This window comes from Histoplasma capsulatum, genomic scaffold (assembly GCF_000149585.1).
Source record: "Histoplasma capsulatum NAm1 scaffold_3 genomic scaffold, whole genome shotgun sequence".
Classification (NCBI taxonomy): domain Eukaryota; kingdom Fungi; phylum Ascomycota; class Eurotiomycetes; order Onygenales; family Ajellomycetaceae; genus Histoplasma; species Histoplasma mississippiense.
This window is the reverse complement of record NW_001813980.1, coordinates 2,345,081-2,372,918: the sequence shown is the minus strand read 5'-3', so window position 1 is coordinate 2,372,918 and position 27,838 is coordinate 2,345,081. Positions and strand designations below refer to the sequence as shown.

Sequence of the window (27,838 nt, the reverse complement as noted above, 5' to 3'; positions counted from 1 at the left end):
ATTTTTTCTTGATGGCGGGATGTAAGGCCCCTCATTGCCCCTTTTCTTGTTAGCCAAAGCAGCATTTTCACTGCCATTCCTTTGGTCTTTCCAAATTTTTCAGGTCCAGTTTTAATGACATAGTTTCTTGAATTTTGAACGGTTCTTCCCCCATAATCCATCTTGCCCTGCTATTCCAATACGATATGTTTTGCACTGGACTATGCCGTATCTCTTTGATTAAATTTGTCGTCCTGCGGATTGCAAAGTGAGAGCCTCAATATGTACACAAGCGGTAAGTCAGAATGGCCATATGGATTATATATCAAACGCTCACTTTATCGCAGCAGATCTAAAGCACTACCGTATTTTATAGGACTCGCCATGGAACTACTTTTCGTAGCTAATACTCTCGGCCGGGAGTGTTGCTCCTGTTTTCGTTCTTCTCCGAAGAAGCGCGCGCGATATACGTCGTGGCCGGGAAGTGAGGGCCACGAACTCCAGAGACAAGAAGGCCAGGATCAAGGATTTCGAGGCCAGGGTGCCCACTTGTCTGCAAAGGAACGCTCGGGCCAGGGACATCATTTTCGACAAGCGAAAATGAAAATGGAGCCACGATACCAAATGTCAGCCGCAGAACGTGCTAAAGTTGGACTAGCTTTGAATCATCAAAAGCATGATATCCCTCAGCAAGCCGACCCCGCGCCAGCTCAATTTCCAATGCCAACCGAGAAGGGAAACAAGGGAAGCGGCCAGGTCAGAGGGGTTCCTGCCGCGACCAACAGCCAACAATCAGACCCGTCCACCTCTGCCGCTACCAGAGAGCCAGGCACTACAGTAGAACAAACAAACGCATCTAGAGACGCTCAATCAGCAGATGCCCTTGTGCTTTAAGTCTTAGCCCCCATGAACAGGTTCAGTAAATCTCAATTGTCCGAAAATGATGCCAAGAGAGAACGACCACGGAATGCAATGCGTTAATGCGAAGTAGTCACATATGTCCTTACTCGAAAATAATCGCATTATTGAGGCAAAAGAACTCAATGGCACCTCAAACTAGGAGCCCATGCTTGGTACGTATGTCCGCCCTACCCTCCATTCTCAAAAAGAAAATAATACAAAATAAAATGCCCCTGGACTGCATTAGGACCTGGAGAAATATGGCTGAGTTATTGAATGAAAAAAATCGTTAATTCAAGTCCGTTAAAGTAGCTACCTACTTTGCTGCCAATTTACCAGCCTGGTATATGCTTCCTAGGCTAACATCTCACATTACAGGCTAGCTCAAGAACAAGAGACATTGGTGGAAATGGGGGGTAGGTTGAAGATATAATGAGCCGGACCTATCCCTCCTTGTTCATAATGTTAATGCTTCGTCTTCTGTTATATGTCACCGATGTGTTCTGTTGGGTGTACTCACAGTCAGTGTTGTTGATTTTTTTCGCAAGTTTTCGCTTTGCGCCAGTATGCACTTTAGTTAATGGAATTAGAAAGTACCACTGCCCGGGAATTTGAAACTCCCTCCCAGATTCAATTAGCAACGTCGAAGTCAGAAGTCCTACGGCCAATTGTTGTCGGCAGGGTTGGTGTTGTGATCGCTACCAGAGGCGAGGTTATGCTAACAAGTCATTGGCTTGTACAATAAAGAGCCAGTTGATGTTTGAGCTGCGGGTGTTGAGATATCAAAATCTGGTAGGGAGTCAGTTCCCAGCGGTCACTAGATTTCACCACACCAGACTGGAAACCATCAATCCTTAAGCTTTGGTACGGCCTTAGCCGTTTCGACTTTCGTAATGTGAGGCCAAACATGCGATTCGAGATATCTGTTTTATATTTGATGAAGTTTATTCTTTCGCCAAACAGTCATAAAGAGTATCAATAAAGCACACATACAGGTTGGGCGAGAAGAAGCTCTGCCATGCAATCGGGCATCGTAGAAAGCTAGCCTGATCATGATTGCCGCAACCATCACCCAACTCCAATCGAATCTGTTGGCTCTCTTCGAAAACTTGGCGGCCACACTGGGCAGGGATTAGGAGCTCCAAATAGCGGATCCCATGCGGCTCGAGCCAGCTGGTGGAGAGCGCATGGGTGTCCACTTGAATAAGGTCCACTAGAATAAGATATCAACAACTGCTAGATATTCCAACTTATGGCGACGGTCGCTTAAATTTCCAAGAAGAATGTTGCTGGGATCTGTAGCAGGGATTAGGGCGGTTCTCGATATCGCTGAATCATACCTGACGTAGGAGATCACTTACCACAAAGCACGTAGGGGACGAAAAAGATGGCCAGTGCAATATTAAACCGAGGTCCAGACATGTTTAGGTCCTTTACTGAAAATTCCACCGGGTAACATGGTCCTAAGCAGGCACGTTTGCAGGCTATATAAGGGCATTAGCTCAAGGAATAGGCACACCCGAGAAAGCCAAGCGTTAGCTATCATTCGACTTCGAGAATAATGACCGAAAAGATAAAAGATTGAGCTCTCTGGAGTTTCCCCTGTTTAGAGCATATACTCCGTACTTGGGGGTAAATGGCCGAGAATGATTCTGGCCATCGTCTTTCCCTTCAAGCACTTCCTCCGAGGTAGAAGATGCGAAGTTGAGAAATTCCTCGGGGGCGTTGCAGAAAATGGCGAACGGATGGTTTTCGAACTGTTGGTTCTGGATTTGATGATATATGACCCAACCGCGTCGATAGGTCACACAGGATCAGCACTCCAAACGCTTCCATCGACACGATGGCAAAACATGAGTTAGGAAACGTGGGATTCGACGTGAAAAACGGGCTGCAAACGTCAGTTACAGGGGACATTCAGCGAAACCCTGAGAGATTCGCTTAGGGAGGGTGATAACCCGGCGCAACGCCGCAAGGTGACAATGCCTTAGCGTTAAAGGTTCCGTTGGTTTTTGCTGTGCCTATATCGGACAAACCAAGGCAACTTTAAAGTATTCGAAAAAAAAAAAAAAAAAAAAAAAAAAAAAAAAAATCCCACGCGACTTCTAAACAGATTTGCATGCTATAAAGATCATGTCACCGTCGTTCTAGAGGCATAATAATCAGAATAGTCTCTGGTAATGCATCGACGTCTAGCCAGGCACTTCTTGATGTAGGGAATCCGACCATGATTCATGGATGAATCCCAAATTTAGCGTATTCGAAAATTCTGTCATTTCTTGGCAGTCAAAAACAACGCGTTGACACCATTTGAATCAATTATTGATTGAAATCAATTCTCATCATCTTCTGCCTCAATTTCTATACAAGTCTTATATGCTTTGATGATGATTTATTATCCTCTCTGCTCTGTTGAATAAAGCAGTGCTGATTTCTGAATTTAGCAATATATACATTGATGGCTGTGTCACAGAAGCAAGAGAATCTGTACCACTCTGAATTTTCTAAGCTGTATTCTTCACATAATCTACCTCCTTCAATATAAGCTGACTTACTGCAATTGCCTCTTCTTAATTAGAAGCCAAATGATATAGCTTGAGAATGTCATGTTAGTCCTCAGACAGTCTTCCAGCTTCAGAGCAATCTACTGTGATATGGAAGTATTCAATCATCTCAAATGTGCACCACATTTTTGGCCCACCGACCATCACCATCACCATCACCACCACCGCCACCACCACAAACACAAATTCGCCAATTCTCAGGATCAGTGATAGTTCCCTGGCACGGCGGTTACCTACCAACGGAAAAAGCCAGTGGGTGACTTTTCCAGTCCCAGAGCAAGACCTGCTTGTGTTGTGGGGTTTGTCAATGGCGGTGCTGTGTTCTTGATTTGAGACACATCCAAATTCCCGCTCGGTAACCCTCCTGAACATCCATCTACTCGATCAGAGACTATGTCTCGGAAATTACGAAATAAGGCGTTGAGGGTGAAGCCATTGCAAAGATCTCTACATATCTGATACCTTGTTGGCCAATGTAGGTCCATCATGGGTCTTGCCAACAGCTCATTCGGGAAGCTCAAGCTCGACATGGCAAATCAAAGCATCTTCACGGCCCATTTGATTGTCTATGAACCGTCCATGATCTCATACTTCGAGTATGGAGTACGTATTCATGCTATTTATAAGTCGCGGCCCTTCCCGTCGACTTTAGATCATGCCGTGATTACTGGCAAGTCACCCAATAGCAACTCGAGAGGGCCCCTTGATTCTCGGAGGCAATGCGAGTTCGGCCTTAAGACGAGATCATGCTTCCTCCATATTAGATGCTATGAAGCTATTCTATTGTTCTGCCCTTCTACTTTTCCAGCTGTAAATTGTGCAGCTGGAGATAGCCGCTCTCCCACAGGACCTACCTCTTCAGCAGGGGTGGGTATTTCGATGTTTATGAAGCAAGAGCATCCATAACACGGGCTTACATTCTACAATTGGTGGTACCAGCTTCATACATGTCCTGCAGTCCATGCGTTTTATTTCTTATTTGGAAGAGAGCTCCTTCGAGTACGTTGTTGATCTATTCTGATTGTCCTAACTCGCCCTACCTGCCGGCAGGAGATCTTAACTTCCGTCATATAAATTACGGGACTATTATTGCTTTCGGGTTTGCATTCAAGCGAGTTGGATTACTGATTCAGATAATGGGCCCCCGATCCATGGCAACCCGATTTGTGTTTAACTTTTCATGCGAGAGAGAAACTTGTACATGTACCACCATGGTCCTTTCAAGCGGGGCCGGCTACCTAGAGTCACATATCGAATGACAAGACTCAAGAAACTGCAGTATGTCGTATTTCCTTGACCAGCTCATTTCGCCGTCAGGATTCATCCTGCCACTAATTTGATTTTAAATCATGGTCTGGATTCCACCCAAAAACCCGGGATGCACGTTCCGGTTCCTTGCCATGGATTTTCGAGTTCCGGTTGCCTATAGCGTCCTTTACACCCCCTCAAGGAACACACGAATAATATGATCTTTTAATCGACATTAAGTTCATGGTATTCTTGACATCTGCATGACTTTCTAGTGGCAGTCCAACATGGTTCGCTGTCGTCCTCGTATAGCCATCAAGAAAAGGCCTCACATGTCCTGATATGGATTGTTGATGATGTCTCAATGACTTCCTATCGCTTTAAATGGTTCCAGTGGCTCGTGTATTTTGCATCAGCTGGAATTCCCTCTTTCTGATATCCAATTGGTTTCAATTCTAACGAGGCTTTTTTGTGCAATTTGATCGTTTTGTTTTCTCTGCCGTCGTCGATCGCGTGCATCCTGTACCACTCCGCTGATACGTTTGATACAGGTGCTATCCCCACGTCTCTCCTTTCTCCTATACATGCGATGTCAATCTCTTTGGCTAACTAATTATTTCCGTCAGCCAAATTCTCGTTAGAAAAGCATATAAAACTTCATTATCGACGCACCTACCTCCTATGCTAAAAATTGATTTTCCTTTCAAAGTCCATGATAATCCTTCCTACGTCTCCCATTCAGTAAACCTTACATATTTGTCCTATTATACTTGAAGAGCCATTTTTCTGTTTAACAGTATCTCATTTTGGATTTCCTTGTTGCGACAAATCTTTGTTACCCTTGCCTACTGGTATTATTACACCAAGCTATGACTCTGCGAAAGAATGCAGCCTCTTCCTTGTCAATAGTCATATACTGTTTTTGGGTACTTTTAGGTTCGTCGATATGTGCAGCTCAATCGAACACATATCATCCCATTCCCGAGAAAGGCCCCGTGGGATACGTGTCGGATAAAAATTGCAAGCATGGCCCTACGAACCGAGCCTGTTGGGGTGGGGGTTTTGATGTAGCCACAAACTTTGGCATGAAATGGCCAGATACCGGAAAAGTGGTGGAGGTTCGGCAACCTTCCTTCGATCCATGGATATACACTACATTACGAAGCCAGATGGCTGACCCAGGTGCCGTTAGTATTATCTTGAAATAACCAATACTACTTTAGCCCCTGACGGCTATGAAAGGCTGGTCCTGGCGGTAAATGGACAGTTTCCCGGTCCAACCATTAGAGCGGGTACGTCGAGATCTCTGCAGTGATGTGTTCCGTTCCTAACAAACATTTGCAGAATGGGGCGATACTCTTCGAATCCATGTGAAAAATAATATGCAGAATAATGGGTGGGTTATATGGCCTATTTAAACGTATTTGCCCTAATTTTACTAACGATAGCTTGGTTGTGCAGAACAAGTATACATTGGCATGGAATTCGTCAGAAGTATACAAACCAGCAAGATGGAACGAACGGGATCACAGAATGTATGTAGCCCATGGCCTATTCCGATGTTCCACAGCCAAACTAACTATTGATGCGAAGGCCCTATCCCCCCCGGCGGATCAAAAACGTACGAATTTAAATGTACTCAATATGGGACATCATGGTATCATAGCCATCATACTGTGCAGTGAGTTTTTTATCTCATAATTTCACCTCGGAGCTTATTAGGTTCGTTGATTTAAAATTTCGCAGGTATGGCGATGGAATTGTAGGAGCCATTGTGATTTCCGGCCCAGCTTCAGCCAACTATGATATCGATCTCGGAGAGATGTCTATCCAAGACTGGTATTATCGCACAGCATGGCAAAACGCCCTTCTTGTCATTCCGCCTGTTGCTGACAATGGCCTCATAAATGGAACCATGGTGAACGCAAATGGCGGAGGAAAATATCATGAAAACTCAATTAAGAAGGGGAAGTCATATCTCTTACGGTTGATCAATACATCAGTGAACAATTATTTCAAAGTCCATTTGGATAATCACCTTTTCACGGTTGTTTCGAGCGACTTCGTTCCCATCATGCCTTACCAGGCTGACTGGTTGTTTATTGCAATCGGTATGTATGACCCAGTTACTAAATATATGTCCATTCCACATGCTAATGAAGCAGGGCAACGTTATGATGTAATCATTCACGCCGACCAGGAGATCGACAACTATTGGTTTAGAGCCGAAGTTCAAAAGGGATGCGGTGAAAACGCGATGAACGGAAAGATTAAAAGCATCTTCAGATACGAAGGTGCAGACCAAAATGCGAATCCCACGTCTGTCGCAAGCAATTATACCCAAGGCTGTGATGACGAGGAGGGCCTTGTTCCATTCGTTTCAATTGATGTGCCATCTGAGCATTTCAGCCAACAAGCAAAAGACCTTAACGTCTCTTTTCAGTCCGAAGTTAGTTTGCAGGGGCAAAACATAGTCCACTGGACAATAAACGGAGTCCCTATTGAAACAGATTGGGAATACCCTACTCTTCAATACGTCCTTGATTGCAATACAAGCTTTCCCCAAAGATTGAACGTAATCTCATTAGCTGAATCAGATGTGGTATGTCTCCCGCTCTAACACACTTCATTCCATTTTTGTTTAATTGCGAGCACACTCTTTCCCAACACACGCCCTAATAGCTGTTACCAATAGTGGACGTACTGGATTATCGAAGATATCTTCGAGAGCGGAGTTAACGTTCCACATCCAATCCACCTGCACGGGCATGACTTCTCCATCCTCGGCTCCGGACGAGGTAACTTCCCGGGACCCGAAGGACTCAACTTTAAGAACCCAGCCCGTCGGGATTCTGTTATGTTGCCTGATCATGGGTGGGTTGCCATTGCATTTCAGACAGATAACCCTGGTGCATGGTTAGCGCATTGTCACATTGTAAGAAACCCTTGTTTGCTTGCACACCTGTAAATTTTTATTCAAAAGGTTACATACTGCGTGTAACCCCTCCAATGAATGAACAACTCGAGTCGTCTGACAAAAATGAATCGCCGGGGTAGGCATGGCACGCACACGAAGGACTCGCAGTCCAGTTTCTCGAACGCAGCTCAGACATCCCATCCGCACTCAACATCGCTCAATCATGGCACCATACATGTGCCCAATGGAAAGATTTCATGTTGGGAAACGTAATATACCAACAAAAGGGATCCGGAATTTAGATCAGGGAGGATAGAATATAAGGTCATGAGACATACCTGGGAGGATATATCTACGATACCCTCTTTTACCATTCATTTTCTTTGCTATATCTATTACCTGCTTAGACTAAATTGGGGAGCGCGGGAGGGATAGGCTGTATGGGAAAATCAAATTAAATCAGGTAAAAGGTCTTTCTAACCATTAACAATACCAGTATTAGTATAGTTATTAATCTACTTTGTGGTGTTTCTTGTAAATTTTATAGTATTCCCGGTGGGCCCTTTATTTCAATTTTCAATATACGAATTGTCATTTTAACCTCATCTTATATCTTGTGCGATAACCTGTACAGTACATAGATCAATATTACAGGGTCCAAACAACGTTACTGGCGTCTGTCTTGTGATTGAAAATATATTTCAGCCCTCGTTGGTAAATTGCAAGCCCATACAAGGGACAAAAAAATAAAAATAAAAATAAAAATAAAAATAAAAATGCATGAAGAGCAAGATCTCCGTTCAGAATCCATGGGATGAATATCCACCACCAAGTGACATAAACGGCCCTGCATCGCGACCAGTCCATACGACAACTGTCCACATCATCGAGCCACATCAGAATCCAGAAATAAAACGTAGGGCTTCGCCTAGATCTTAACAGATATAGGTCCATCCTGTCGATCTGATCATTTGGCGATCTCCAGCTTCTTTCATATAAGCTCTGCCCCGTAGCACAGATAATTTTCGTCTCGGTCCTGAGGGCTAGGGCAAAATGTTAAGCAAGTGAGTCGAACAACCATGGAACAACCTGGGAACAAACTGTGACCCACTCAACAAGCAGGCTAAACATGCATTCAAGTAGCTCCAACACCGCAACAGGCCATGCCGATGACTATGAGGAGAGAAGCTCCCACTCCTTTCGATCTGCTGTGGTTGTTCGGACGTAACTTCCTCGAAATGTTTGAAGGCCAATCAGGTTCTCTACGAGAACGAGAAGCTGCATCCGCAGGCACACGACATAGCGCTAGACACGAGGTTTTCCGCAAAGGACGCCAATGTGTCGGGCATCGACATGTATGATCCTATGATATCGTTGATAATACCAACTACATGGTATGCTAGATCTTTTTCCGATTGAGTTTCAGACGTCCACAACATTTGAATTGGGCATGTTGGACACACGAATGGTGGCTGTGCAGCAATTGATTTTACACTGAAAAACAAAAGGGGGGAGAAAGAAAGAAAAAATGGGAATCGCTGACTTCTTAATGGAACTGCCGGTTGGTTGTCGGTGCTTCAGAACTCTCCGCGCGTAGGCTTAAACCAAACGATCGGACGAACTTGAGATCTCTAGGGCTGACGTCATAACGTGGCCGGGCGGTCTTCTCTCCGACGCTTTGCTGCTCCAGGCCTAGAAACGAATCTTCAGGGTCCAACTTTGCTCCATGGGCTTCGTGGAAACAAATGTCCGCTTCAAGCGGGCGAACTCTACAACTTTTAAATTCAGGGTTGATTATTTCAGGGTGGAGCTACGTCACTGACCCAGTTGATTTTTCGACAGGGTACCGAGTGGCTATAAGTTGTCGCATTCCAGTTCCTGAACTCCAGGCAGTAATTGCGAACCATTCCTGATCTTTTCCTCAAATTTGAAAAGCTTCCTCTTATCAGACTCATTTTTCTTTGCTGTGTTGACTGGGGCCGCAAAGGAATTGCGCAAGAGACTAGTACTATTTACATTCCTATATTGCGCCATCCTGTGCCTCACATTTAAACAACGATGTCCTCTTTCACTGATAAGTCGATAAACATCGCCTTCTTCGGCTCAACAGGCGGCTGCGCAAATGCCTGTCTGACTTACACTCTCAAAAACGGATACAAAGCAAGCGCCCTCGCTCGGACTCCCTCGAAACTTCAAACCCAACTCTTATCCCAAGGACTTGACCAGGCAACAATCGACAATAATTTAACAATCATTCAAGGGGATGCAACAGACGTTGAAGTCATCAAGCGCACTCTCTCCCCAGAGAAAAACAACGGCAAAATGGTCTCCCTCATAATTTCCGGATTAGGCGGGCCTCCCAAAATGACAGCCTCGCTTCAACCCATCACCTTTGATAATCCAAACATTTGCGAAAATAGCATGAATGCCATTCTATCCGCCATAGAATTACTGCAGCCGCCCACGGCAACTGAAAAGGAAAAGCCCATCCTCGTGGCTATCTCCACTACTGGCATCTCATCCGGACCAAGAGACGTGCCATACCTCCTCTACCCTCTTTGGCACTTCCTCAAAGTCCCACACAAGGACAAGAAAAAGATGGAGCATGCGATTTTTGATTCACCCTCTAAACGGCTTCTGAGAGGCGCCATTGTCGTGCGTCCGACATTGCTGGTTAGTGACCATTCCATCACCAGTGGGAAGGGGTGGAAGACGTTGAAGGTCGGGACGGAGAATAAGCCGGCCCTGGGACATTCGATCCAGCGGGCGGATGTCGGAGAGTGGATATTTGAGGAAATGGTCAAGGCAAAAGGGGAAAAGTGGTTGAATGAAAAGGTGACTTTGAGTAACTAATGAATTGGCGTGTTTTCCCTACCCTCGGTTTTGTGCATTTCTCCTCTCTCTTCTTTTACACGTGTGGAAAGCCTCTTTGTGTTTTCGCGACCTTCCTTTCTAAAATATCTACGGAGTCCATGCCTGTTGTTGTATATATGATACCTCCCCCAACTAGTTATGTCGATTCGACACCACATTTTTTTGTTATTGCCTATTCATGAGCTGAGACGAATACTATAATAAATTTATGTCAATCCGCTTGTTGCCTATGGAAGGAGAGTTAATTAGTAAAATCAAGTCCCCAAACGGTTCTCCTATCACACATAATGCGGTACGGAGTAAGGGTTTCCAAGGACGAAGGAAATCGCGCCGGGTGAATCCACACTCTCGCTCCTATGTATGACCCTCTGGCTCCAGGCAGATATTAATTGATTACTAGCCCAAGACCGGACACCACACGCTAATCGCCCTCACCCCAAATCCATACAGCGTAAAGGCCACGTTTCATGTAAGGCTGGGCCGCTTAGAACGGAGGCAGCAATATTTTTGGACATCACGATACTTACTTTATAGCTAAGTCTCATGTAGCTAGCTTTAAATCCAAAAAAGGAGACAACATGGAGCTAACCACCCACCACCCTTGACCACCAGCGCAAAATCAGTGGAAAGAAGTATAATTTTGAAAGATTACCTCCTATCTCTATAACCAACAATATGTAAAGAGCCAGACTCAGCCCAATCACGCAATAGGAACAGGACTGGACATGGCGGAGGGGCTTGCAAAATGAATCCATACTAAATGAAAGAATAAAAGGCTTTCCTAATCATCCATCAACAAGAAACCGAGAAAACACGTGCCAATAAGAATGATAGGCTATGAAGGGACAAAAGGTAATATCGACCTTCCACAGAGGTCATACAGTTCAAATAACATGTAAGAAGAACGTACTGTACATGCATGTGTACGGCCTCGCCGAAAGCTAAGAAAGAGAATGGGAGTAACCAACCAGCACTTGAAACAAACATGCTCTTTTGTAAAAAAAAAAAAAAAAAAAAAAAAAAAAAAAAAAAATTGTAGTATGCATTAAAAAAAACTTGACAAATATATATATAAGCAAAAGAATAATAATAATAAATAAGAAGAAGCAGAAGAAGAAGAAATAGAATAGAAAAATGAAGAGTCTAGCTCGGATATCATCCCTCGTACAGCCGTTGGGAATAGGAGATAGGAATAACTCTAACGCCAAGTAAATATAATGATAATAATCACACACACCGAGAAGGAAAAGAAAAAGAAAGAAAAACGCTGTCAAATGCCAGCTATTCGCTTACAAAAATCGATGACAAAGCAAAGGGTTCACTGAGATATAAAACAATGGTTTTAAGGGAGCTTTTTGATATTACCATTAGTCCCGGGAGGTCCGTCCTCCCCGAAGCTCGAGCCCTCAAATGCTTGGTTTAAACTCCGAAGCGAGAAACCGCTGCTGGCAAAATGCACACCAACTAGCCACGCAGTGACTATGTTGGCAATGTGATGGAGGAGGTATGCATATGTTACGCCGTAAAGTGCTGCATATCCAGCGAGAATGATAAATAAGGCGGACGTGACATGTCGCAATCTGGATTGGAAGGACAATGTTAGGTTTTGAGTAGACAAAAACAGCTAACGAATAAAAAGTCAATGTGAAGGAGCGCCCAGAATACCACATACCTCGAGGTTATTCTTGGAATCATATGTCCGTTTGTGAGGGTCTCCACAAGTAGTATAAATGGCATTATAGACAAGACATTGTGATGGGATGAGAACGGCGTCCACCAGTGGACAGCAAGGTTGTGAACCCAAACTGCAAACACTGGAACATTAACCGGTAATATCCACAGCATGAGGATGAAGATTGAATGAACGTAATTATAGAAATTATACTGCGAGTTAGATTTCTGCTCTCATGTATCAGAATCAGGCAGTTTTACTTCCAAATGAGGTAGAAATAGTAATTGCTCACCGATTCTCTCGCATATTGTAAAGTCTGGACGCAAGTTGCCAATTGCACAAGGCATGCTACAAGATACGCGAACTGATATGGAATCACTGTTGCCACAAAACATAGTAAAACAGCAGAATTTATGATCCTTTGCCTGGAAGAGAGCGATGGGTAAATTGCAGCGGGTCTAAAGCAAAATCAGTTACAAATCCAGTCACGACATGGTGCTGCTATTGCTGTGAGTCCTCTCACCTTGGGTCGTCATGCTTTATGTATCCTCGACGTGATACCAACACACTACGGATTGTAGCCAAGCCATAAATCAACGCCATGACAACATGATTTACCACAACGCATAATCCGATGCTAATGAGGCCAAACAAGGGCACCAGGAACCAGAAAAAACTGTCTTGAGATCCTAGGAGCAAGTCGTTCCTCGTGAAGTCTATGGCAGATTCGGTGGAATTTGATCGCCAATCTGTTGATGCTTTCTCCGAGTTATCCATTCCTGAGTTAGATGTTGCTAAAGACGCTGAAACAAATGTCAATATTATGAATAAGAGCGGTAAGGAAATTCGGAGGCAAAGGTCCAAGGCCTCCGAGAAAGGGATGAAAATGCCTAATGACGTCAGAAATTGGTCAAAAGCGCCAAGGTAGGAGGACAAACCTGTTGTATCATGTATCTGGAACTGCTTCCGGAGAACCAGTGCAGTCACAAGAAGTGGGAGGGCCGCAAATACCGTACGATATCGCATGGCAAGTTTCCCCATGCTGCCAACAATGTCTACACGCAAAGAAAGCTCCGTTGAGGCATTACAGCTAGGATCGGACCAGAGCTGAAATGAAATACCACGCATAGCAGAGCGGTCCCGAAGATGTGGAGGCATATATGGTGCAACACCATGCAAATTTATATCAGCTTCTTTGACATTGACGAAGTACTTCGATTCATGTGGTTCCGAGATATATTGTCGTAGTAAGGGCGTAAATAACTCAGCATGTTCGCCACACGGCTGCTTCCCGACTCTCAACTTATAAGCCAGGAGACTTGAGTGGAGAGCGGGGATTTTCACTTCAGTTAACATGGGCCGTTCTGCAGGAAGTCGAATATCGAGTCCGGTAGCCAGCAGGCGGCCAAGTCCAACTTTGGTTTGGATGAGAGCGTCGGAACTGTCTGAAAATTCCGCAACAAGCCAACCAGAGGAACGCTTGGCAGCCTTGTCAATAACAGCTACGAATTGATGCTCCATCAGATCTTCCAAGTTATATTGCAGATATGAAAATGGCAGAGCATCATCGAAGGCGAACTTGGACGAACGTGTCGATGCTGGAAGATTTATTGCATCCTCCATGGCACTCTTGCAAGCCAATCGAGTGGAACCCGCGCTGCCGCCGGAGAGATCCATATTCGAAGATAGCAAAGGAGCCGAATGTCCAGCTCGCAAAGGGAATACGCTACAAAACAAGACTTCTAGTTTTCCATTGCCACCAGGAGAATCGAGAAGCTGATCTGTAAGGAGAGTAAACTTTTTCCCTGAAGCGCCTTGGGGAGGAATTGGGAGTAAATGCGCTTCGGGTAACTGGCGGCTACCAAAGGCACGCAAGACTAGTCGCTGTCCTTGGGGAAGAATCGAATTTGTATTATCTTCCAAAGTCAAGAGAGTAGAAGGGTCTGTGAAACCGTAAGTATGGACATAGAAAGTATATTTCAACACGGAAAACTAACCTTTTTGTGGGAGAGACCTTTCAGAAATGGCTTCCATCCCAGTAAGATACCATTTTTTGAATACGCTCATTCTCTCCGCTCTCTGTTTCGTTTGAGATGATCGCCGTACATCCACCAGGTCGAAAAGTGAGCGAATAATTACTTTTCGGAACGAATCACACCAAGCGATAGAAAGATGGTCCATTCCGGTCCAGACATTTGGTATAGTGGATGTGAATACGGTAAATCCATGGGTTTCTGGAACAAGAGATGATAGACTGGTGTAATCAGAAGGAACAATAGAATCCCCACCACCTCCCGCGATAGATATTAAGGTAACATGCCACAATGGATTGTTGTTGGCCCACCTCTGAGAGTATGCTTCACGCCAGTAATCGTTAATCTGCTTGTATGTGCGGACAACATCTCTATCAAACGAAACGGGAGGCCGTGCATGAGGGGTTGACATTGTGATGATTGTGTTCACCGAATTTGCCTGGTAATTCGACATTGTAAGCACAGTTCGAGCAACGATGCCACCCATTGAATGGCCAATGAGGATCACGGAGCTAGGGTCTGGAAGGTTTAGGTCTCTTCCAGGGCGTGTAGGATCATGATAAAGTGAAAGTATATAAGCTAGAGCTTCGTTGACGTATTCCGCCTGGTCCAGCAATGTTTGTCCATGAAACGCCGCCATATCCTCGTTAAAATCCGCCATGAAGAAATCTAAACTTCGTGTCCCGGCATTGAGTTTCTCCTGGTCATTGCTTATTGCATCCTGGAAATATAACGAGGCTTCCGATGCTAGCGAGCGGCCTTGCCTGTAGCTACCAGCATTTCCAGGAAGGAACAATACTGGCACACCCCTAAGCTGCTCCAATAGTTAGCATTGAGTGACGCTTGATGTCCCAGTATACATAAATCGAAAGAAAATATTAACGGCGGAAAAAAAAACGTAAACTAAAAAAAAAAGTATCACCCTACCCCAATATCTTGTTCACTATATTTGTCAACCGTCCGCTCCCGATAGAGGTAGAGACGATATTTGCTCGCGAAGCGAGTATGCTCAGTATCGAATCCTATGAGTTGAATATACGTTGGCATCATTCGAGGAGTTTTGCAGCCTTGCGGGTCGATTTGGCGGGTCATGTACGAGTGAATGATTCCATAAAGGGAGATCGCACTCAGGACCGTCAGGGATATTGTTAGAAGGGAACATGACCACAGAATTCGCGGCCGAGACCTTCGTAGTTTATGCCCCTCCATCGAATTATTTGTTATTGGAGAGAAAATCCGGGATTCGAATGACATGGCGTTTTCCTGTCGATTCGTGGAGTTCGAGGGAGTCGTTTGCCTTGTATCGCCCGCGAATCCACGGGTGCTAAAAGCTGATGGATTGGCCTCCTCCCCGCTAGATAAATCGGTCGCTTGCTGCTGGTTCAATTGCGGAACAAACAAATAGCCTGTATCATTGTTAATCTCAGGCCCATGTCTCCTTGCGGGTGCGGCGTCCAGATATGTATGCGACTGATGGGGCTTATGCCAGCCAGAGAGGCGCCTTAGCATTTGAAGGAGGCGCACTCATCCGCGACTCGATCACGACAGAGCACAAGCCCACAAGATTTATGGAAGGGCTGAGAGAGGGTGAAAAGGGTGGGAAAAGGTTGAAGCGGGAGAGGAGAGGGGAACGCGGCGGGGGAGGCAGGCAAAGAAACAGTGAAAAAGCATCAAAAAGGAGCTTGAGATAAGGAGCTTGACAGAAAAAGACAAGCAAACCTTATTTTGGGAAGGCACGCACGGACCACTAGTTACGGATTATGTTCGAGTCCCTTACATCTCTGCGGAAACGTATCTTAAAAGCGAGCTTGTATACTTTCTTCCTCAAAAATATTTCGGTTTGATTATTATACATGGGTATCGTTTTTACAGAGCACAAAACAGATTAACGAAATAACTGATGTCTAACCAAGTGGGCCGACTTTCACTTCCTCCCTACTCCTCAGCTCCTCCAGTTCAGATTCCTTGGCCTTCTCTCGGCCCAAACGCCGTTTAATGGCGACTATATTCTTGAATTGGCCCATTGCTCCGTGCTTGACCTTCGTGATCATATCTGCTGCATCTCCTTTCGTAATTTCTCTCGGTTTAATCTGGCTATCGAAAGGGAGGTGCTTGTTGAGAAACGCGACCTGCCCAAGGCTGGCGTACTTCTTTCTCCACGGTTGCCATTTAGCTATAAAAACTGGGACAAATATGCGGTTGGCTAGCGTATCAGCAGCGTGCACTGCTTGAGAGAATTCAAGTGACGAGGCAATCTCTCGCGGGCGGCTAAATGGGCTTTTTGAATGGAAATTCGGGCTCAAGGCCCTGACGTGGGAAACCGAATACAAACCGGAGTCGTCTTTGATGATTGTAATTCTTCCAGGAGGCGCATTCAGCACGTATCGATCAGGCGCCACTGATACCCAAGCATTTTGGCTTAACGAACGAATATGTCTTTCACCTGATGTATCCCGGAGTAAATCATGTACAGAATCATAGTCAGTAAAATCAACAGCCACTTTATCCGCAGAAATTGCAGAGAACTTCAACTTTGATTTGAAGCTATAACTTTCACGGTTTTTGAGTTTTTCTATGTCCTCCATCTTTGCTTCATCAAGACCTTCGTCCGGGTGAAGACCAAACAGGGTAGGTGTGCTGGTGATACCAGTGCCAAGAGACGCAACCATATCAATGATATGGCAGTTCTTCTTCCCTGGGTATAGCCTTAATCCTCTCCCAATCATTTGGATCAAAAGGTTTTTGGACCTTGTCGGACGTGCAAGAAGCACACAATCAATATTAGGGATATCTGTTCCCTCTGTGAAAAGCCCACAGTTTACCAAAACTGGGTATTCTTGGTTGCGGAAAGCTTCCAGTTCATCTGTTCGGATATCTTTGGGAGTCTGACTTGTAATATATCTCGCATCGACGCCAAATCTGCGAAATGCTTCTGTGAGGCACCTTACATGCTCAATGTTGACCCCAAAAACAAGAGTTGATTTTCTCTCGCTCGCCCTGGAGAGCCAAGCGCGAACAGTAATATCATTTACTGTGTCAGTGTTAACTGCTGCTGATAGCTGACCAGTCTGAAAGTCACCATTAGGGCCATTGGAAACCTTTGATAGGTCAGCCCTGGAATTCACTGTCGTGAACACAGCATCTGCAAGCCACTTTTCTCCAATCATATCGATGTAATCTTTATGGTAGACGATATGGTCAATAGCAGCCCCCAGCTTTAGTCCATCGAACCGCGAAAAAGTCGCCGACACGCCAACGAGAGCTGGAGACCCATCGGACACTTCATTCAATCCGAAATATCCAAGAACTTCTTTATACGACGGAGCCACGATATGGTGCGCTTCATCCACCAAAATAAGTTTATATCTCTCCGGGTCAAACTTTTCAATTCGTCCCTTTGAAAGGAGGCTTCGGATGGATGCTATGGTTATTTCAGCGGTTCCTGTTGCGTGACTCTTGCCCATTTCAATTTCGATGGTCTTCCCGGGGTACGCAAGCATACAATGCTTTGCTGCCTGTTCAACCAGTTCTTTTCGATGGACTATAATAAGGGTTCGGTTTGCGACTTCATCACGGGGAGGAATGCGATCGATCAGCTGCGTAAAAATTACCTACCCAGATATTTAAGTTAGCGAAAGAGCCAAGATATCGAGGAGAATATGAAGCGTCATCCTCACAGTCTTTCCACTCCCCGTTGCCAGCGAAACACCCAGTCTTTTGTGGCCCTTCTCCAAATATGAGAGGACAGACTGGATACATTCTTCTTGGTAACTCCGAAGGTGAAAATCGGACAGTGACGATCCAGGAGAGTGGGACTTAGTAGGTGTAGCTGCTACTGCTACTGCTGAGGAAATGAGTCTATGGCTAAGGATGCTGTTCCCGTAGGTAGCAGCGCATTTGAACTCTCGTATACATTTCGTCAACCACCGCATCTTCCATGGCTGTTGTTGATATCAAACTATTAATGCTAATGGCAGGTATCAAGGTTTGGTAGTAGGTGGATGCAAACACTGCAAACTCTTAGAACCACTTTTTCTCCAACTGCTCCAAAGCTAAAATGACCATCCACCGATCACATATATTACATTCCAAGGACTGACTTTTTTTGCGTTGAATTTCTTGGTTGGGAGTTGATGTCATGTTTCTGCCAGAATTTCTGCGAAGGTGTCCACAATATGTTACACCGGTAGCCGTTCTTCGCCATGAGCAGCACATCAAGTATCTATGAGCCAGCGGAAGAGGACTCCTCCGATAATGACTCCCTTAGCCGTAGGATATTTCCCAACGGCTTCACTACATCATCTCCTCCGCTACAAAATCTCAGGCTTGCTTCAAGCATAGAATTAAGTAGCCCATCCAGACCTCAATCAAGTGGTTCAACCGAGAATCTTCAACCACGGAGAAACCGTTCCCATATCAATAGGAAGCTCCCCACTGAAGGCTATGTGAAGCTCTTTAATGAGTTCACAGGAAGCGCAGTTTTGGGAGGTGAAGGTACAAGTAAATCCATCTTCGCACCTTCACAGATCGGGATTATTTCTTGGAGCTCCCACGAGAAGGAGATATTTTTCAATGCCCTTGAAAGGAAGGACAAAGGTGCGATTCCAGAAATAGCCTCGCTTCTGGGATCAAAATCCGAGATGGAGATACGGGATTATCTCGATACTCTACGCCAAGGTCTCGAGACTCAGCAACTTAAAACTCGGTATAGCAAAACCCTTACTCTCTCGGACATACCCGCAGCTGCAGAGATAAGCGAAGAATGCTGTCAAACTCTAGAAGACAATGCGCTAGCATTATCTCGACAGGAAGAACAGACCACAAATGCCATAGGTAAGCGGAGGTACGGAGAAATGTGGCTTGTTGATCGCCACGTTGCGGCGATGGTTGAGGATCAATTGGATGCTGAACGCGAGCGATCAGACGATGGAGGAAACGAAGAGGAGGGCAACTTAAGTCCACAGCCAAGCATACTAGCTACTTCGCAGTTGCTGAATACGGCGAACTGGATTCTACTTTCGGAGCGTATATTCATGAATTCCGGCAACAGTAGAATTGAGGATAACTGGTGCCACCTTAGAGCCGGCAGTGAAACGCCGTCTTTGACCTGCGAGGCATTTGCCGACTTCTATGCCTTGACAATCAGCCTCACACGCCGCCTGGTGCATTCTTCAATATTCTTTGCGATGTCACGTCTGCGCTCCCTAGAACGTGGTGGATATCAGCGCGGGAAGCTGGTAAGAAGTGAAGATGTAGGAGCAGCGTTAGACGTACTGAGGATGAGCCACAATTCCCGACAGTTTTGGATCGGTGCTCCCCGACGCCACAATTTAAAGGTCGAGGAGATCCGCCATCGCAAAGGCTTCAAACCCGTTTCTCTCACGTATGACGAAGTCGAGGAGGACCTGTCTGTGGAAGGCACCAGATCAAGGGGCTCCCATGCTAGCAGCATTGCGCAATCAGTGTTTGCATCGGAAAACCAACCAAATGCTGAGGATTTGTCCGACAGCGAATCCTCTGACTCTGAAGTATCGAACACTTCTTCATTTAACAATACCACATCCCACGATGATGAACCGCTATCCGATCCTGAAGAGCAACACGCCGCATCCATAGATCAGAAATCAAGCCGTGTTGAAGAACTTCGGCTATGGAGACAACTGAGTCAATCCCCGCCACGATCCCTCCTGCGTGAATATGAGGATTCGGACACAGGAGGTGACAATAAAACCACGGCGACGAGGCCACCTGGTAACCGGAAAACAAGAAAAGATCTGATAGACTGGCGAGACCGATTATTGTATCGGAGTGAATGGGAAGAATTCGGGCCGGATATCGTCCTTCTTGGAGAAGAGTTATCCGATAACCGAAGAAAGAAACGGAGACTTGGGTAGTGTATTATTGAAATAGCTGGATTGAAGAGGCCGTATTTACAACCGGAAAGAAGGCGTATGGCATTGGCATTTATACTTTAATTTACAAGTATATATGGGTACCTACGTACGAATACGCAGATTGTTATCACGATTATGAATGTTACAATACTACAGTACATTTTCCTTCAAGCGGTTATCGATTATTCCACTTGCCATGTACCATCAAACCAGTCATATCTTGGCATATTGATAGAAAAATCCATAGAACCATTGATAAGGACGTAAAATCACCCTTCCTTCTACCAGTACAATACACGAGTGAAAGCCATTGCATGTTTGAAAGACGAACCGCAAGGAATAACAAGGAGCCACGCGATACGATAAAAGTTGACACGAGAACAGAAATTTTTTTTTTTTTAAAAAAAAAAAAAAAAAAAAAACCTGATTACCCGGGCTGCCATTAAGATCGAAATGAACGCAGAAATTTTGTATGTGAAAAGTTCGCCTGTGGAATCAAATCGTACAATTTGGGTTGGGAAATGACGAAAGAAACAAGAGTCCAAAATTAACTAAACTAAATCTTTCAACACCCGAACAATCCCACAGCTTTCAGAATCGCGAGATGTGATCAAGGGCGTCTTTGATCGAATTTAGTGTCCAAGGGATTGATGGTTTCTTTCCCTCTTCACTCCCCAAGCGTCCAGCTGTGGAGCAGACAGACAAAGCGTGCTCAAGTCGAGAATGACGGAGGAAAAGGAGAATGCGCACATCAATAACAAAAACTCCGCCAACTATAGAACCGCCCCCAGAATTAAATAATAAACGAAACCAGAGATAAGCTACAGACCCCGATCCAGAGAACTTGCGCCGTTGGTGGAGAAAAAGAAAAAGCGAGAAAAAAGCCTCGTCAACGACCCAGGCGTAACGTAGTGGTTCCGACAAGCACCCGATTTATCAACGCGGTCTTTTTAACACCCAGATCGTACATCAAATCATCCTTCATTCAACAACTTGCATTCTTCCCCCGCTCCGCCTTCTAAAATCTTCAAGAGTTATATCTAATCAATTATTGAATTGCCCTTAGATCTCAAAAGCTTTGTACTCCCCGCCTTGCAAGCTGGGCGGCTGAAGGTTCGCCACTTGGCCAGCAGTAGCCTGCTGGAACCCATAACGTTCGCCAATGCCCAGCATTTCCGCATTGACAGCCATAGCAACTCCTTCCTCAGGTCCCTCCAAGCTGGCGGATTTTAGGAGATCCTGAACTTCCTTGATTCTCTTTTTAAAGGCCATGCGGTCAAGGAAGAGCTGTTGCCGGCCTTGTTCCAGATCTCTCCGTTCGGCTTCAACAATCTTTTCAAGTTCGGTGAACTGAGCAAGTTTGATGTCGAATTTTTGCAGAGTTATATTGACAGCCGCAGCGACTAGACGAGTCATTTCTCTTTCTTCGTTGGAGGCAAAAGCGGCTGCACGGGCAGCAGCAGTGGCCAAACCAATAGTTGCAATAGAAGGGCGCGAGGATTGTTTATCACTTCCCGTGCTCCGCACAACAGCTGATGATTCAGGTTCATTTGCACCGTCGATCTCCATCAAATCTTCAAACTTCATAGTCTCTCCTGCTTTGCCTTTGTCTTTATCCTTGGTCTCGTCCTTGTCCATGTCCTTGTCCTTGATTTGATTGTCAGTACCCGTAAAGCCTTTGTCGAGTTGTTTCTGGAGTTCTCGACGTATTTCCTCAACTGATCGACCTGCTGCTGCAGCCGTAACCGCTGGCTCGGCCATCTCGGCTAAGTATGATACAACGGAGAGGACAGGGTTGTCAAGTTGGCTAATTGGCTCTCTTCCACTCGTCGCACCGCTTAGAGAACCATCCTGCGTATCTTCCAAATATTTATCCTCGATTTCTAGCTGGAGGAATTTCATGACACATTCTTCGGGTGTGCGTGTGCCAACATGGCGAGCGATTTGTCGCCAGTTGTCATCAAAGTTCTCCAGACCCTCCAAGAGGAGGAGAAGCTCGGAGTTGCTCCATGGAGCATCCCGATCGGGGATTGTCGTATACGGACTATCTTCCAGTTTGACAAAATCGGAAGCATGGTGAGATGAAGGCAGTCTGCCTTGAAGAAAGCAATTCGGGCACAGATCGTATTTCGTATCCGGAGCATTGGAATTACTCGACACGGGAGCAGATTTGGCGTAGTGGAATCGTAGCCGTGTGCAGTCAATACCGCAGGAATAGCAATGGAATGTCTTCCTGGGTTCTTTCGCTGCAGCTTCCATTGTCTTGATCGAAGAATCGCCACCAGTTCCATTTGTGGTCGCGCCTTCCCCATTTGTCTGCTTCTCTTTGTCCTCAGCTGGAGTGATTCCTTTCCCCTTATCATCATAGATATTGCGACGAATTTCCAGGTTGAGATCACCTTTTGGAATTGGAGTAGCAGACGCGGCTCGTTCAGTAGAAGGGTGGGGTTTACCGGATGTGACGATAGCGTTGGGCGCCGGCTGGAATGGTTGTAAGCCTCGAGGAGTGTCTGCGGTGACTCTGAAGTGACCTGTCATGGGGGGCCCAATATTGGAAGGTCTTGTCTGAGGGTCAACCTGTATTTCAAGTTAGACAAAACAATATATATTCAAATTCATTGCCATTTCACCGCAAAAAGGCATACCTGGTAGTTGATCAAACCCCAGTGCTCGAGGAATGAGTGCACACGCATAATAGCACACACATCACCTGCTAAGTTTCGTCGACAGGCAGTGACTGTAAGATACTCGACAGGGTTCAAGCGGTACGTGTTGATCATGAAATCGCGATAATCCTTGTAGATGGCAGGAGTTTTGCTGCGGTTTCGACTGTTGAAAAATTCCGGAAGAGCTTTTTTCTCAACAGTATGAATCACATTCATATCAAACCAACTCGTGTAGCTTGGAAGGATGATAGCGTGTGTTTGGGCTACCAGATGCGAGCGCGCTGAAGCCTCCAAAGAAGCTTTAGTTTGCGGCGGTTGGTCATCAGCGTTTTCGACTGGCTCTTGTTGCGTTGCCGAGTTTTCACCAGTTTCGTCTCCCACACCGTTTTCTCTTTTTGCATCTGCGTCCGTTCCCCCCATTGTCTCGTCTTCCTTTTCTTTCTCGTCGTCTTTTTCTACCTCTTCGTTCTGGGGCTTGGGAGAAGCAAGCACATCCAACGGATTATCAGAAATCGGGACGTCTTGGTCTGCTTTAGAAGGCGTATGAGGTTGAGATGGGGAACCTAAATTACAAAGCGTATTATAAGCATGCGCATAACCAGATGAAAATGCCGCCGGGCGCAACCTACCTGAGACGTGGCTAGGGGATAATGTGGCGGCAGGAGCCTCAGTCACCGATTGCCCATCCTGGGGAGCGGTGACGGTTGGGCTATCGGTAGCCATCTCGCCCGAGGTTGCATTTAGATCCTCCATTGTGGACGTGGCACAAAGAAATCAAAGGTTACAGGTTACAGGCTTGCTCGGTCCAGGCTATCCGCCTGCGCAGGATAGGAGAAGCTCTGTCAAATAGCAGCGATCCCCAAAGCCGTATTCGGAAGCTCGAAAAAAAACGCGGCAACTGGATGGCTTGGATAATAACAATTAGGCAGGTCTGGCAGCAATGTCAAGCCTGATGGGATGGGTTGTACCAGCGTAGCTGCAATGAACACGGGCAATCGCCAAAAATCTTTGGGATTGGAGGCTCTCCACGCTAGCCGAATCCAGTACGAACAACGAAAATACACACTACGGCAGCGGTGTAAGACCAAGTGTGTCATTTCGGATTAATTATTAACCGAAGGAAACGCGACGCCTAACGCGTTTTCGCGATGTCTAGAGGAATTCAACGCACTATGGAATGATAGCGATAATTAACACCTTTGATTGATTAGCCCAAATGGTTTGAATGATGTATATCTTCATGATTTTCGAGCGATATGATCCGGTATTAATCATTGGACCACGGACAGAAAACAGTTTATCTAAGGAGGTACGTGGACTACCCTGAATTTCAAAACTGATCAAGCGAATTCTCGTGGATTTGGCATGAATTTCTGGATTTGGTCAGGCGGGCAAAGTTAATTGCTAATAGACATAACAACTAGAACCAGTTTTTGTATACATATTATTGACGATATGCACGACACAGCAACATCTGCTAATCTATCATCCGAGACTCTCATTCCTTCGTCATCTCCTTCAGTCAATATGGATATGCAATCCCCTCCTAAACATGACAGACTCCTAGGTCATTACGGAGGCTCACCTCCAGATCAAGGGAAAAGAAAACCCGATGATATCCTTACTAACGCACCTCCCAAACGCCTGAGGAAACTTGGACCCTTTCTTGATGAGGAAGACGACGAGCACGACATATATCCATTTGCCGATTCTAGCGTAAACCCTATATGTCAGGATAAGAGCTACAATACCAGTGCATCATTGGATGCAATCCATATAAGCGCGCCTTCCGGTTCCAATGCTAGCTATGGGATAAGAAATCCCCCCAAATCCATATTTTCGACACACGTGAATGATGTGTCAAAGGAAATGGTAACTATCCGCACATGTTTCGGTAAAGTCATTAATCTGCGAAAGAGAACAAGGACTGCCCCTGTCTCTTATGAGCAAACAATTGCAGAGCGTTCAACTACAGTTCCAGGCAGAGCAAAAAGAAGTTACTATGGAATCGACATTCACAAATTACTTGACGATATCGCAATCGAAAATGCACAGGGAAGCAGCCGCCGTTTACAACCTTCTCCTCACCATCTATCTGTTGAAGTGGCGAATGATCCTCTGAAAAGTAATGGAACAAGCCTTATGTGGACTGAAAAATACCGTGCACGAAAATTTAAGGATCTTATTGGTGATGAGCGGACGCATCGCTCTGTTTTACGCTGGCTGAAGGGATGGGACTCAATTGTATTTCCGGGTCTAACAAAATTAAAATCAAAAGTCTCCACAAATGATTTCGAAGAACGGGCTCACCGGAAAGTTTTGCTCCTGACTGGACCTCCTGGCCTCGGTAAAACTACTCTTGCTCATGTCTGTGCAAAGCAGGCAGGATATGAAGTTCTTGAGATCAATGCAAGTGATGAAAGAAGTCGAGATGTTGTCAAAGGTCGAATTCGAGATGCAGTTGGCACTGAGAATGTGAAAGGGGTGACCATGGATGCTGGTGGTAAACGGATTCGAAAGCCCGGCAAACCTGTTTGCATCGTCGTGGATGAGGTCGATGGGGTTGTAAGTGGCTCAGGTGGTGGTGGTGAGGGAGGTTTCATGAAAGCATTGATCGACCTCGTTATGTTGGACCAAAGGAATTCCAGCAACGCCTCGGAGTCTATTTCGACTCGCAACAAGGGTTCTAGAAAAGGAGAAAAATTCCGCCTCCTTAGGCCGCTGATTCTCATATGCAACGATGTTTACCACCCTAGCCTCCGCCCATTGCGAGCTTCCTCAATCGCAGAAATTATCCATGTTCGTCAAGCTTCTCTGGACAAGGTGGTTTTGCGAATGAAAACTGTGTTTGAAAGGGAAGGCATCCCATATGATGGAGACGGAGTAAGACGGCTTTGCGAAGCTTCGTGGGGTCTGACTAGCACAAGGGAACGTACAAACAGTCGCGGTATTGGTGAGGGTGATATTCGAGGAGTCCTTGTAGCTGGAGAATGGATAGCACATACGCTCCGTGCTGCTAGTCTAACAGCAGATATCAGACTCACGAGACAGTGGGTAGAGAAACACATCCTAAGTGGCGCAGCAAGAGATGGCCTATCAGCTCGTGGTTTAGGACGCGGTGGAACGAAAGATATTGTTGAGCGGGTGTTTCTTGACGGAGCCGGTTTCCCAACTGCACCCACGTCTGCGCAAACTTCCCAAGACCCATTGTTAGGTGGTGACACCAAACTCCCTACTGGTGTCTCTGATCTTCGCAAACGACATGCGATTAACAGTCTGAGGGAGATGGTTGATGCCGCAGGCGAATATGACCGCTGCATTACGGAGTGCTTTACGACTTATCCAACCAAAACGTACCAGGATGATACTTTTCTCTCTAAACCTAACGCGGCCTATGAATGGCTGTATTTCCATGACATGGTATCATCCAAGGTTTACACGAATCAAGACTGGGAACTCAATCCGTATCTTAGCCAGTCTGTTGCCGCATTTCATCATCTCTTTTCCTCTTCCAACCGACAAACCTGGGATGGCGATAAAGCCCACACGAACAATGAAGACGACGAAAACGACCATCCCTTCTCAGGCCCAAAGGCAGATTTTGCAGCTTTTGAAGCGCAGAAGCAGAACCATGCCATCATAACAGAATTCCAGTCGACCTTCTCCCCTCCCCTTCTCCGCACGTTCCGCTCCACTGAATCGATTATCATAGACCTTATTCCGTACCTCACCAGAATGCTAGCCCCTGAGATAAAACCAGTAGTTGTTGGAGGAAGTGGCATTCAAAGAGGTGTCGCTAGCGTTCGCAAGGACACAGAACGTGCGCTCGTAAAGTCAGCGGTGAGAGTAATGAGTGGTATAGGGGTAAAATTCGAGAATACAAGGGTAGAAAGTGAAACTGGCGTCCACAATGGCTGGGTTTACAGGATGGAACCGTAAGTCTTCCCTTCCTGTCCCGACCATCTACACAAATTACGCCTTCATAGACAGCAATCTCTCGGATCGCGTTAAACATCCCCATACTTACATGATCTCCGCTAGACCTCTCGACACATTAACCACGTTTTCCAAGCTAAAAGGCAGCGGATCCACACCTGTCCGCTATGCAATCCGCCAGGTTCTCCAGCAGGAATACGAAAAGGAGATCCTGCGTCAACGTTCCCAAGCTGGTCAAGCACGATTAAACGGGCCCCAGCGCGACAATTTCTCTCGCGATGACAATAACTGCAAGGAAAACACCAACCCAGATGGCCCAAACCCACTTAACTTTTCCTCCAGAATGAACGGACCCAAACGTGATTTCTTTGGCCGCGTCATTGTGAACGAAGCCCGGCCCGGTTCTTGCGTTGTTAGCGATGATGTCGCTGCCTCTCCATCAGTCAAAGCAATGAACAATCCGGTATGGGTTGGTTTTCACGAAGGTTATTCGAATGCTGTGCGTAAACGCGTGACGCTTAATGAGTTGTTATCGGGGTTGTAGAAACAGAAGTATGCGGGCTGGTTTGGCTGGATGGTTCGCGGGCCTCTAACTTAGCGTGATTCAAACCATATGGCATGTTTTTCAAGTAGCGCTATATTTTTGTTTGCGGTATACGCCCGTTTATGATCGTAGCTTTAATTTTCATATTTCATTCTGACCCTCCCGTTGGATCGGGTCTACCTAAAGCATCACCAGGAGTTTCAAATGACCGTTCTTTGCTGAAAAAAAGCAGGTGATTGTTCAATGCTCCAAACCGAAGGATTGATAAATCCACTTAAGTGGCAAGTAGCGTCACCCGCCGACAAAACTCTAGAGACCCGCTAAAAGCTTGAACTAGTTAGCTCAAATGTCATATATTCAATCATATACGGAGTATACATCATAGAATGAAATGTGTAGCGATGTCGAGGAAGAAAAATCCGCTGCCTGTTTCTTCACATCTGCTGGCTGACATGTTTCCGCTTGGCATTGGCGGGCCGCGCCCATGGTTGTCGTCGATACAATGGCTAGACTGCCAATGTCAGCCACCAAATTACTCCGCACTTCCAGTTGCATTTCCCAGCTTCTTCCAAAGAGCTTTGTTGTTCTGTCTTGAATCAATGTCCTGAGTG

At 45.7% G+C, this 27,838-nt stretch overlaps 8 protein-coding genes across 8 annotated transcripts; 5 read left to right on the top strand and 3 right to left on the bottom strand.

Annotated features, from left to right (window-relative positions):
* Positions 1-1,726: 1,726 nt before the first annotated feature.
* Positions 1,727-2,539, bottom strand: HCAG_03857 (predicted protein; the record flags this gene model as incomplete). Its single annotated transcript, XM_001541709.1, has 4 exons — positions 1,727-1,802; positions 1,873-2,092; positions 2,241-2,363; positions 2,506-2,539. 4 exons carry the CDS (start codon positions 2,537-2,539, stop codon positions 1,727-1,729), a joined length of 453 nt encoding a protein of 150 aa, XP_001541759.1.
* A 3,534-nt stretch (positions 2,540-6,073) lies between these two features.
* Positions 6,074-8,300, top strand: HCAG_03856 (hypothetical protein; the record flags this gene model as incomplete). Its single annotated transcript, XM_001541708.1, has 7 exons — positions 6,074-6,087; positions 6,153-6,226; positions 6,285-6,372; positions 6,438-6,802; positions 6,857-7,293; positions 7,387-7,626; positions 8,250-8,300. 7 exons carry the CDS (start codon positions 6,074-6,076, stop codon positions 8,298-8,300), a joined length of 1,269 nt encoding a protein of 422 aa, XP_001541758.1.
* An 88-nt stretch (positions 8,301-8,388) lies between these two features.
* HCAG_03855 (predicted protein) lies at positions 8,389-8,969 on the top strand (the record flags this gene model as incomplete). Its single annotated transcript, XM_001541707.1, has 2 exons — positions 8,389-8,524; positions 8,752-8,969. The coding sequence occupies 2 exons, from the start codon at positions 8,389-8,391 to the stop codon at positions 8,967-8,969; spliced, it is 354 nt and encodes a 117-aa protein (XP_001541757.1).
* A 697-nt stretch (positions 8,970-9,666) lies between these two features.
* HCAG_03854 (predicted protein) lies at positions 9,667-11,120 on the top strand (the record flags this gene model as incomplete). The annotated part of the gene is made up of 3 exons (XM_001541706.1): positions 9,667-10,443; positions 10,883-10,951; positions 11,106-11,120. The coding sequence occupies 3 exons, from the start codon at positions 9,667-9,669 to the stop codon at positions 11,118-11,120; spliced, it is 861 nt and encodes a 286-aa protein (XP_001541756.1).
* Positions 11,121-11,824: 704 nt separating this feature from the next.
* On the bottom strand, positions 11,825-18,119 carry HCAG_03853 (conserved hypothetical protein; the record flags this gene model as incomplete). The annotated part of the gene is made up of 10 exons (XM_001541705.1): positions 11,825-12,062; positions 12,155-12,366; positions 12,447-12,612; positions 12,678-12,903; positions 13,093-14,097; positions 14,152-14,996; positions 15,110-15,657; positions 16,110-16,360; positions 16,520-17,783; positions 17,865-18,119. 10 exons carry the CDS (start codon positions 18,117-18,119, stop codon positions 11,825-11,827), a joined length of 5,010 nt encoding a protein of 1,669 aa, XP_001541755.1.
* Positions 18,120-19,040: 921 nt separating this feature from the next.
* Positions 19,041-19,851, top strand: HCAG_03852 (predicted protein; the record flags this gene model as incomplete). Its single annotated transcript, XM_001541704.1, has 3 exons — positions 19,041-19,424; positions 19,488-19,715; positions 19,804-19,851. 3 exons carry the CDS (start codon positions 19,041-19,043, stop codon positions 19,849-19,851), a joined length of 660 nt encoding a protein of 219 aa, XP_001541754.1.
* A 1,292-nt stretch (positions 19,852-21,143) lies between these two features.
* On the bottom strand, positions 21,144-23,470 carry HCAG_03851 (conserved hypothetical protein; the record flags this gene model as incomplete). The annotated part of the gene is made up of 3 exons (XM_001541703.1): positions 21,144-22,658; positions 22,727-23,310; positions 23,377-23,470. 3 exons carry the CDS (start codon positions 23,468-23,470, stop codon positions 21,144-21,146), a joined length of 2,193 nt encoding a protein of 730 aa, XP_001541753.1.
* A 258-nt stretch (positions 23,471-23,728) lies between these two features.
* On the top strand, positions 23,729-27,227 carry HCAG_03850 (predicted protein; the record flags this gene model as incomplete). The annotated part of the gene is made up of 3 exons (XM_001541702.1): positions 23,729-23,825; positions 24,270-26,682; positions 26,789-27,227. 3 exons carry the CDS (start codon positions 23,729-23,731, stop codon positions 27,225-27,227), a joined length of 2,949 nt encoding a protein of 982 aa, XP_001541752.1.
* Between the last annotated feature and the right edge of the window lie 611 nt (positions 27,228-27,838).